General features: G+C 52.7%; 2 protein-coding genes across 6 annotated transcripts in view; one reads left to right on the top strand and one right to left on the bottom strand.

Moving 5' to 3' along the window:
• Positions 1–235: 235 nt before the first annotated feature.
• Positions 236–3,779, top strand: LOC112607827 (alpha-1-acid glycoprotein 1). Of its 2 annotated transcripts, none has more exons than XM_025359032.1 (6): positions 236–559; positions 978–1,120; positions 1,318–1,388; positions 2,092–2,199; positions 2,354–2,457; positions 3,593–3,779. In XM_025359032.1, the coding sequence occupies exons 1-6, from the start codon at positions 446–448 to the stop codon at positions 3,656–3,658; spliced, it is 606 nt and encodes a 201-aa protein (XP_025214817.1). In that variant the 5' UTR covers positions 236–445; the 3' UTR covers positions 3,659–3,779. The 2 variants fall into 2 exon arrangements, with proteins under 2 accessions (XP_025214817.1, XP_025214818.1); XM_025359033.1 differs by having other exon boundaries at positions 3,599–3,770.
• A 2,858-nt stretch (positions 3,780–6,637) lies between these two features.
• AKNA (AT-hook transcription factor) overlaps positions 6,638–10,379 on the bottom strand; it is a 61,401-nt gene continuing 57,659 nt past the window's right edge. For all 4 annotated transcript variants that reach the window (XM_025359029.1, XM_025359030.1, XM_025359031.1 and 1 more), the window contains one exon: positions 6,638–7,841. In XM_025359029.1, the coding sequence (XP_025214814.1) occupies positions 7,589–7,841 (253 nt within the window). In that variant the 3' untranslated portion in view covers positions 6,638–7,588. The remainder of the gene's footprint in view (positions 7,842–10,379) is intronic.

The raw sequence follows: 10,379 nt of genomic DNA, 5'->3' as shown, positions 1-10,379 counted from the left end.
CTGGGGACTCTCAAAGGTAGCTTCATCATTAGGTTTGTGGCGGGGTCACACTGAAGTAAGTCTTGGCACTCAGAGGGATAGGAATTGAATGAAGATGTGCGATTACTGGCAGGAGCCCTCTCCATGGAAATCTGTGGACTCACACGTTTACTAATGTTGCTGCAGCCCTGCACCCACCTTGGCCTTGGGCAGCCATACTCTAGGGCTTTTGTAACCTCTCCATGTCAGGAACTCAAATTAGACCTGGGTTTGGAGGCAGTACCCTCAGCTGGCCTTTGGCGGAAGGTTTTTGTGCAAGGCATTTCCCAAGTGCTGGCAGGATTGTGTCACAGACACAAAGCAAACTTTTGCTGGGCTCCAGGTGACCGCCCACAGTTTATTATAAAGGTGACTGCACCCTGCAGCCACCAGCACTGCCTGGCTCCAGGTACCTCCTGATCTCAGTATGGCGCTGTCCTGGGTTCTTACAGTCCTGAGCCTCCTACCTCTGCTGGAAGCCCAGATTCCACTGTGTGCCAACCTAGTACCGGTGCCCATCACCAACGCCACCCTGGACCGGGTGAGTGCCTGGGCTAGCCCTGCCCTGAGCACATGGGCAGCTACCTCCCTTCTCTGGGCTTCCCTTTCCCTGCTGGCTGTGGTCGGCCCCCCGCTCCTGGCTCTGCCCTTTTCTCTTCTGGGTCCCTGGGTGAAATTCTCACCAGCCCAGGGGACTCTGGAGGCACCCCCTGACTGCCTCCAAACTCAGAAGCCTCACTGCAGAGTCCTTCACAGAGTACGGTTCTGTGCTGGGGCTGGAGGGGCTGCCTGGGGGACAATGACTGATCTTCGGGGAGAGCTCCTGCATGTCCACTGCCCATCAGGGGCCTCATCTCCCCATTTGCAAAATCAGGGAGAGATCTGCCTGAGTCTCTTCCCGGCTGACAGTCAAAGATTCAGCATCAAGCCACCATCACCAGCTTCCACCTTGTCCCCAGATCTCTGGCAAGTGGTTTTATATTGCATCGGCCTTTCGAAATGAGGAGTACAATAAGTCGATTCACGAGATCCAAGCAACCTTCTTTTACTTTACCCCCAACAAGACAGAGGACACGATCTTTCTCAGAGAGTACCAGACCCGGTGAGAGCCCCCATTCCAACACACCCCCATCTCAGCTTCTGGCTGGAAGACCCTCTTCCTGGCCTTGGCCTTCCCATGGGTGGAACCGGGAGGGCTGGCTTTAATCTCCACCGGACTCTTGCCCCTGGACTGTGATGGGCGATTGGCCACTTCTCAATAATCTTCCTGTTTTCCTCCTGCCTTCTGTTTGGCTTTAGACAGAACCAGTGCATCTATAACACCAGCTACCTGAATGTCCAGCGGGAAAATGGGACCATCTCCAGATACGGTGAGGGCCAGTCCTCAGGCAGGAGGGTTCACCATGGGAACAGGGCAGGCCAGCATAAGGTGGGGGCTGGATATAGAGCCCTGGAGGCTTTGGGCACAGAGAAATAACCACTAACATTTTTTGAGCTCTTACAACGTCCTCAGAAACAACTCTAACAGGACAGTACGAGAATCAGATGAGGAAACAGAAGAACAGAGACCTCAAATAGTTTCCCAGAGGTCACACAGCTTATAATTAGAACTAGAATTGGAACTCCAGGCTGGCTTCAGACCTGCCTCTCTCTCATGCCCTCTTTAAGATCCTTTGGAAACCAAGGGTGGAAGCCTGTATGTTGGAGAGGTGGTGCCTTCAACTATGTCCCCCATCACCCCAGAGATGGCACATAGCAGGGAGCTGGTGGAGCTGAACTGACACCATTTAGCAGCCCAAGCCTCCTCTCTGGGCCTCATTTTCCTCATCTGTAAAATGGGGAGAAAGGCCCTGACAGCCATGGTCTGTGTGAGGCTCCTGAGATCCCATGTACAAAACGTGCTTGGCGTGGAGCCGGGCATGCAGCATGGACTGGGCACACGGTGGCCCAAAGAAGCCCCGGGCCTTCACTGATGGGCTGTGTGGTCCTGGACACACCTAGGTACCTCACCTGTAGGACGGGCGCCATTGTGCCATCCCATGTTCTCACCCAGAGGCTCTTTTTCCCTTCCAGAGGGAGGCCAAGAGCATTTCGCTCACCTGCTGATCCTCAGGGACAGGAAGACCTTCATGCTGGCTTTCGAAGTGAACGATGAGAAGAACTGGGGGGTGTCTGTCTATGGTAGGCATGCTTAGCAGCCCCAAGCTCATGCCCCACTCAGGCCTCACGCCCCATTCACCCACCCCTGGGGCTCGGCCCCCAGAACCCCAGCCCTCCCTGGCCTCTTGCCCAGACCCCATCATATCCCCAGTCAGTCTCTTTGCTCCCCCTGCAGCTGACAAGCCAGAGACGACCAAGGAGCAACTGGGTGAGTTCTACGAAGCTCTCGACTGCTTGCGCATTCCTAGGTCAGACGTCGTGTACACCGATCAGAAAAAGGTAAACGCAAGGGATTGGGCAGTGCCCGCCTTGTCCATGGCCCAACTTGGGCCGCCCCAGAGGCCCAGACGGGAGAGCTGCCGGGCAACGCTGCACAGCTACACAGCTCTTCTGCCTTTAGGCAGCTGCCTCACTGTAGGGACAGCTGAGCTCTACCGAGGCCCAGGGGTGGTGGATGAGAGCCCAGGAGGAAGAAGTCCCTGTGAAACCAGGGAGGACCTCAAAGCTAACAGGAGGGAACAGCGTGAGCCAAGGGGTTGGGGGATTGACAGCTGGAGAGGATGCAGTGCTGGGAGTTACCACCTACAAAAGCCTCCCAAACCCCAGGCTTTCATCTCACCTCCACTTCCTGGCTCATTTTTAATACCCGTGCAGTGGAGAATTGATACTATGGTTTTCAGTGTCACCCACACTGCAGCACGGCCATAGTCACCATCCCGATTTTTGCTCCAAATGAGAATTACTGTATCGTGAGCTCCTTAACACTTTTCTTTAAACCTGTGTTCGGAAGACTTGCCTTGGTGTGGCCCCGTGCCCTAATATCTGTGAAGTCACAGCGCCGATGAGCTCGTTCCCATTTTTAAAATACATACATGCAATATTTTCATGACTATTCAAAGAAAAACAATTCCATCCATTTGCCACCAGAGATGACCACCAGTGGTGTGAACTAGTGCCCCAGCCCCAGCCCCAGGATCCTGGGAGAGGGCATATGAACACAACCACTGCAGTCAGCTCACCTGATGCACAGCCTGGTTCCTGCACTGTCCGGCTAGGGAGCCTCGAATGGGTCCCACGGCCATCCTGAGCCTCAGTTACATCATCTGCATAGTAGTGGCGGTGGTGAGGAATTCAGGAGCTGCAGCATAAGGGCGCGGCAGGTCCTAAGTGCTCAGTAAACGTCTGTGGTTCTTAAGGGTCTGAGCTCCCATTTTAGAGGCAAATAAGCTGAGGCTCAGAGACAGAAAACGACCTGCCAAAGATCACCCAGCTTGGAAGTGGCAGTGCCAGGGTTGGAGCCCTGGTTGAACTGGTTCCACAGGCCAGAGCGCATTCTGCCCTCTCCCTGGAAGACCTCCCATCCTTTCCCTATCTCTCTGCTTCCCCCTCACCCCAACTGCCCGCTGCCTTCTAGGATAAGTGTGAGCCACTGGAGAGGCAGCACGAGAAGGAGAAGAAACAGGAGGAGGGGGAATCCTAGAAGGACACAGCCTTGAATCAGGACAGAGACTTGGGGGCCATCCTGCCCCTCCAACCTGACATATGTACCTCAGCTTTTTCCCTCATTTGCATCAATAAAGCTTCTGTGTTTGGAACAGCTAGGTTGTTAGTCATTTCTTCATTCATTCATTCTGAAGCCTGCCCTGAGTTGAACCCTGGCTGGGCACTGGATAAGACACTGTCCCTGGTGGGAAGAGCCCCACATGTGCCAGGAGGGATGATGACAGGCACTGAGTGCTGTGGGAACCCGGCACTGTGGGAAGATGCTGTCTTCTGCAGAAGTGTGGGAAGGCCTCCTGGAAGGGGCACATGAACCAATGGAGAAAGATGAGGAGCATAACACAACCTGCTGTTCCTGTGTACAATGTGTGATGATCAAATCAGGGTCATGAACATTTCATTTCCACCACCTCAAACGTTTACCATTTCTTTGTGTTGGGAACATTCAATATCACACAGTTCCCCATAAATATGTACATTATGTGTCCATTTAAAATAATACAAGCAAACAAATGTGAATTTCTAAACTGAGACTAGGGTAAGGCCTTCCTCCTACTAGCAAGATTGTAATAAAACTTCAACTACTCATTAAAAAAAAAAAAAACCCTTTCTGTTTCTGCTGCAAGCAAGGAAATGAGAGGATGCATTTGAGTAACCTTGAGGCACAAGACCCGGAACAGGAGTGGAGGTGTGAAATGGTTTGGCTCTGTGTCCCCACCCCAAATCTCACATGGAATTTTCAGCCCCATGTGTTGGAGGTGGGTCCTGGTGGGAGGTGATTACATCATGGGAGTGGTTTCTAATGGTTTAGCCCCATCCCCTGAGTGCTGTTTCTCACGAGATCTGGTTGTTGAAAAGTGTGTAGCACCTCCCGCTTCGCTCTCTCTCTCCTGCTGTCTTGTGAAAAAGGGACTTGCTTCCTCTTTGCCTGCCACCATGATTGTAAGTTTCCTGAGGCCTCCCAGCCATGCTTCCTGTTAAGCCTGCAGAACTGTGAGTCAATTAAGCCTCTTTTGTTCATAAACTACCAAGTCTCAGGTATTTCTTTATAGCAATGTGAGAACAGACTAATACAAGGTGGATCAGGTGGGGAGAGTTCAGGCATGTGGTGCCAATCACAAGGACCTTATTCCAGTATTACCATGGCCATGTGGGGAGGCACGTTGGGGGTCAAGGCTGCAGGCAGGAAGGCCTGAGTGAAGGCTGCTGTGGGCATCCATGCAAGAGGTAGTTGCCTGGGCCAGGGAAGGACTGGGGTGATGCAGAGGGCTTGGGGCCCAGGCCAGAGGGGCTGGGTGTCTCCATGGATGTGTCCTCAGGGTGCTCACCTGGGAGACACAGAAGAAGGAGACAACGCATAAGGGTGAGGCTGGTCCCTGGAAATCAGCTGACATGTTGCAAATATGGAGCCCTGAGGTGGAGCCAAGCCGGAGGCATGGCCCACTCAGCACAAGCCTCGAAGGGCTGGCCTCACCCAGACCTGGGTGCTCGTGATTGACAGCCTCTTGTTACATGAGGGAAGCAGCACCCCTTCTGTGGCAGAAAAATTGGGCCTGAGTTGTTTGAGTAATTCCATGTGTGCAGCTGTCTACACCATCCCAGGTGACAGGACCATGAGCCTGAGTCCCTGATACCCTGGGGTCTAGTCCTGTGTCCTCAGGCACCACTCCCCTTTGTACCTCCTGTCCTAACAGCCAAGCTCCACACGGCCAAGACTACGGCACCCTTTGCTCAGCACTCGAACCACTGCTGTGCCCACAGCACGGAGGCTGGGGACACCGACCTGATGTCCTCAGAAGGCAAGGGGACAGAACAGCCTCAGGGGCCCCACAATGGCCTGGAACTGAAGGCTCAACACCTACAAGAAGTTTTTCCATTTCAGTGTTACTATTAGTGAGACACCATTTTAAACCCTACTGAGGAGGATCTGCTGAAAATTAAAACAGAAATGAGTCGTGGTGGGCAGGGCAGGGAGAAGCAAGGGAGACGAGATGTGGGGAAGGTAGAAAAGAAGAAAAAGCCACGTGAAGAAGAAACAGGAGGTCAAGAGAAAAAGAATCATGGAGGTACAGGAAGCAAAAAACACACAACAAAGAATGTGGACTTTGGAGTCAAACTAACAAGTTTGACTCCAAACACAGGCTGTCTCCCAAACCAGTTTGGGCAGATGGCCCAGTGGAACCTCACTCTCATCAGTAAAAGCGGGGCAGACTGAGGGCCTGGAGGGTTAGCGTATGGACTGTGTGAAGCAGGACATGCAAAAGGCTTAGCACAGGGATCAGGGTCCAGCAGCTGCTCCCTAAATGGCAGCTGCTGTTCGCTATTGAAAGGAGCACTGGAAGTCCGGGCACCGCGGCCCACGCCTGTAATCCCAGCACTTTGGGAGGCTGAGGTGGATGGATCACCTGAGGTTGGGAGTTCAAGATCAGCCTGACCAACATGGAGAAACCCTGTCTCTACTAAAAATATAAAATTAGCCGGACGTGGTGGTGCATGCCTGTAATCCCAGCTACTCAGGAAGCTGAGGCAAGAGAATCGCTTGAACCCGGGAGGCAGAGGTTGCAGTGAGCTGAGATTCCGCCACTGTACTCTAGCCTGGGCAACCAGAGTGAAACTCCGTCTCAAAAAAATAAAAAAAAAGAAAGAGAGAAAGGAGCACTGGAGTGTCCAGGTGCATGCTCTTGTAGACAGCAACTTGCTGTGTGCCTCGTTTACATCTCCGGCCTCAGTCAAAAGCGAGTTGGTTAGGTAGCCCCACGTCAAAGCCCTCTGCAGTTGAAAGATTTGTGGTTCTGAGATAGGCAAAGGGGGAAAACTGGAGAAACAGAAGCCACCAGAGGGAGGCAGGCAGAGCACCCAACAGGTCCCCTGCGAAAGGGCTTGTCTGGGCTTCAAATCTTCCACTCCATAAACTTGACTTTAGAAGGCAAAAGTTAATGACACACAGCAGAGACACGGATGGCTTTGGGTATTTTTTTTTTTTTTTGTCTTTTCTTTTTTTAAGATCAATATTCATTCTTCATTTGCCCTTGTAACGAAAATAGATTTTTAAATGCCTCAAATATACAAACATCATTGATGCACACACATTCCAGAAATGCAGAGGTATGCGCTGCCACGGGGTGGAGGTGCGGGAGGCGGCCTGGCCTTGTGGCCACAGACCGTGCCCCAGCCCGGGCCTGGCAGGTAGCTGGCCACTGATAAATGCCACTGGGATCCTAGGAGAAGCTGGGGACCATGTGTGAGGTACCGAAGGGGACCGCGGTGGATGGCATCCTGGGCACTTTGTAGCTTGTCTCCACCCCAGCAGGTCTGTGGGAAAGGCCTCTGCTGCCATAGAGAAGCTGGACACATGTCACCCTGGGGCCCTGACATCCTAAAATGCCCCACTGACTGCCAGTCACTAGGAGAAAGGTCTCCGGCTGTGCCCTTCCCAGAGATGCTTGCCCCAGAGTGACTGGTCACAGGTGGGGGACAGGTTTGCTCCAGAAACCGTAGGCCTTTCCTTTCTTGTCTGGCCCCGTAAGGAGGAACCAAGATCAGGAAAACTCCCCAGTTTAAAAAAATATCTGTCCATCTGTATACAAAATACCTATTATTAGCGGGAGGTGGACACATGCAGGACCAGGAGAGACTGCCCGAGGCTCCGCCTGGGCCGAAGGAGGCCTCGCTCACAGCACCTCTGTGAGGGGACTGGTGCTCCTGGGAAGTCACTTCTCTTGGTGACCGAACTGACACCCCCTCCACTTGGAAAGCACAGGGACTGAGCAGGTGGGGCCCGTGCTGGAGGGAGACCCTCCTGGTGAGGAACCATGCGGGCTTTCTGGGCCTCAGCAGCTCCAGCCCACTCCTGGCCTGGCAGGCCACCTGCTCACCCGCCCACTCATCTGTCTCTGGGCCCCCAGTGAAGTCAGAAGAGGCAGGAGCCCCGCAGGCTATGAGCCTGGCGCAGGTCGGCCGACAGTGAGCTTCTCATCTGCCTGGTGGTGGAGCGGACGCTCTCAGCAGCCTGCACGGCCCGGCTCAGGGCCTTGTTGAGCTCCTCTAGGTCACCCAGGTCGAGCTGGATGGAGTGCCGGTGTCTCCGGGCTGGTGGGGGAGAGGCTATGGGGGGCCACTCGGCGGCTGGTTGGGCTGAGGTAGGTCCTGTGGGCGCATAGTACCTGAGGAGAGAAGTGAGTGGGCTCGTTACACACAGGGAGGGCTGGGGACAAGCCAAGGAGCACCGCGTGTGGGGTTAACCCCCTGCTAAATCCCAGCTGGGCCACTGGCTCCGACTCTCTGGGTCTCAATTTCTTTACCTCTAAAATGAGAGTAATGAGCACATATCCAGGGATTTCTTAGAAAGATGAAGGAAGATAACAACACGAGTGTCTGACCCAGAACAGGTGTTCAAGGACAGGAAGTTCAATCTACCTGTTCATGTGATTTACTGCCCATCTAGTACATGCCAGCCAGTGTGCCAGGCTCTGGGGTTACAGTGGGACAAGAAAACATGGACTCCTGCAACTTTCTTGGAGCCGGATCTTGGGAAGGCCAGAATCACTCCAGGCCTGACAGCAAAACCCCCTCATTGGAGAATATCTGGGGGTTCCATTTGCCAACCATGGGGTGCTGGATAAAGGCAATAATTAATAACAGTAATAATAATAGGGATTCTGCAGGAGTGGGAGGGTCTGGCCCCATGTCCTGGGAAGTGGGTAGAAGGGCATCCTTCCTAGCCCAGTCCTACAGGAATGTGAGGTGATGTTTAAAAGTGCTGCGGGAATGGGCTGAGAAGCCCATTGAGATGAAGCACGGATTTCCCTAAGAGGTGACAATGGCATCCATCAGGGCCACTAAGTTTAGGGTTCAAGGAAACCAGCAGTGGGCAAGAGGGGGGTGTGGCCTCAGCACTGTTGAATAAAGGGTATGTGTGGTAGAGGAGGGAGATAAAGAAGCATGGACCTAAATCAGGAATAAGTTTAGGAGGATGTAGCAGAGTCATTCATTGGCATCTTGTTTGGCACACTGTAAACTCTGGCTTTATTCCGGAGCCCCTGCTTTCTAACTTGCATTATTATACAGTGTGTAAAAACAGATGATCCAAACAGACATTTCTCCAAAGGAGATATTCAAGTGCACAATACGTACATGAAAAGATGCACGTCCTTAGCCATCAGGAAATGCAAAGTGAAACCACTGCGCACCCCCTAAGCTAGCTAACATCAAAAAGGACAGATAGCAACAAGTATTGACAAGGATGTGGAGAAACTGGAACCCTCAGCACTGCTGGTGGGAATGCAAATGGTGGGGCCACTGTGGAAAACAGTCTGGCAGTTCCTCCAACAGTTAAACCCAGTACCTAGCCCAGGGCTGGCATCCTCATCTTTGGTACCCATGTACCAGTTGGTGCCTTTATCTTTATTTTACAGATGAGCAAAGTGGAGCTTAGAGAAGCTAAGTGATTCGGGAGGCAGTAGAATGCGCTGGCCTTAGCAGCTCAGGCCCTGGAGCCCTGTCCCAAATCCCAGTCATTCTGTTGTGCTAGCCATGGGACTCAGGACAAGCTAAGTCACTTTGCAAGGCCTCTGTTTTCCCACCTAAAACAACCACAGTTAGCAACCTCTCAGCTTAGAGCCGATGGAAAATTCAGGTAAAAAGCCTGGCACTGCCTAAGTCACTTTGCAAGGCCTCTGTTTTCCCACCTAAAACGACCACAGTTAGCAACCTCTCAGCTCACAGCTGATGGAAAATTCGGGTAAAAAGCCTGGCACTGCCTGGCTCCGGTAAATGCTCTATAAACGTGAGCTCCTAAGACCCAGGGCCAGACAGCTGGAAGGGGCAGCCATGGGTTCACACCTAGGCCCGACTCTCCTCACGTATCTAATGTGTGCTAACTGGCAAGCAGCAGATGCTGATAAAATAATCTGAACTGAATGAACGGGCTTCTTGGATCCCATAAACAGCAGCCTGCCCTCCCTCCTCTAGGGACTGTCTGGTGTAAGTAACTACAGAGGCTCCTCAAATTACGACGGGGTTATGCCCCTATAAACCCGCTCTAATGTTGAAAAATCATAAATTGTAAAAGTAAAAGTTGTAAAAGTAGGGACTGTCTGGGCTGGGTTTTCACACACCCCACCTCCTGTTAATTTGATGACCAACTTGGCCTGAAAGTTACCCAAAACTCTCCCTAGGGCCAACGCTGAAAAAGTCCCTCTGGGCTGCAAAGCCTCGGCTGCAGGGGCTATGGGGCGGCTGCCCAGCAGGGGGCAGCACGAGCCCACTCCACTTTCCAAACTACACTGGTCTCAACCACCGGGCCGTTCAGTCCTGCTGACTAGCAGCTGCAGAAACTTCAGGGTGTCACCAGCGCAAATTCTAGCAGCATTAGAAGCACCATCATTATTGGCCAACTTCTATGTACTATGGGCTCTCCATGTATTACTTCATTCAATCCTCACCATAACAACCCATTTCGCAGAGAAGGAAACTGAGGCATAGGTATAACCCACCCATCCTGACTTGGAAACAGCAACCTGGTGAGTTCTGCCCACAGGCCTGGGCCTGGAAGAACGTGGAACGGGGCCTCAGGAGAAGTAAAGACTCCATGGCTACCGTGGGGCACCAAATTCCGGGCAAAACCTTTCCCGACTAATGAGTTGAAACACTAGCAGGCGCTTCCCCCGTGTCTGCTGGAGGTCTCAGCATGCAACATTGGT

The sequence above is a fragment of the Theropithecus gelada genome, chromosome 15, assembly GCF_003255815.1.
Source record: "Theropithecus gelada isolate Dixy chromosome 15, Tgel_1.0, whole genome shotgun sequence".
Classification (NCBI taxonomy): Eukaryota; Metazoa; Chordata; class Mammalia; order Primates; family Cercopithecidae; genus Theropithecus; species Theropithecus gelada.
This window is presented reverse-complemented; position numbering and strand designations above follow the sequence as displayed.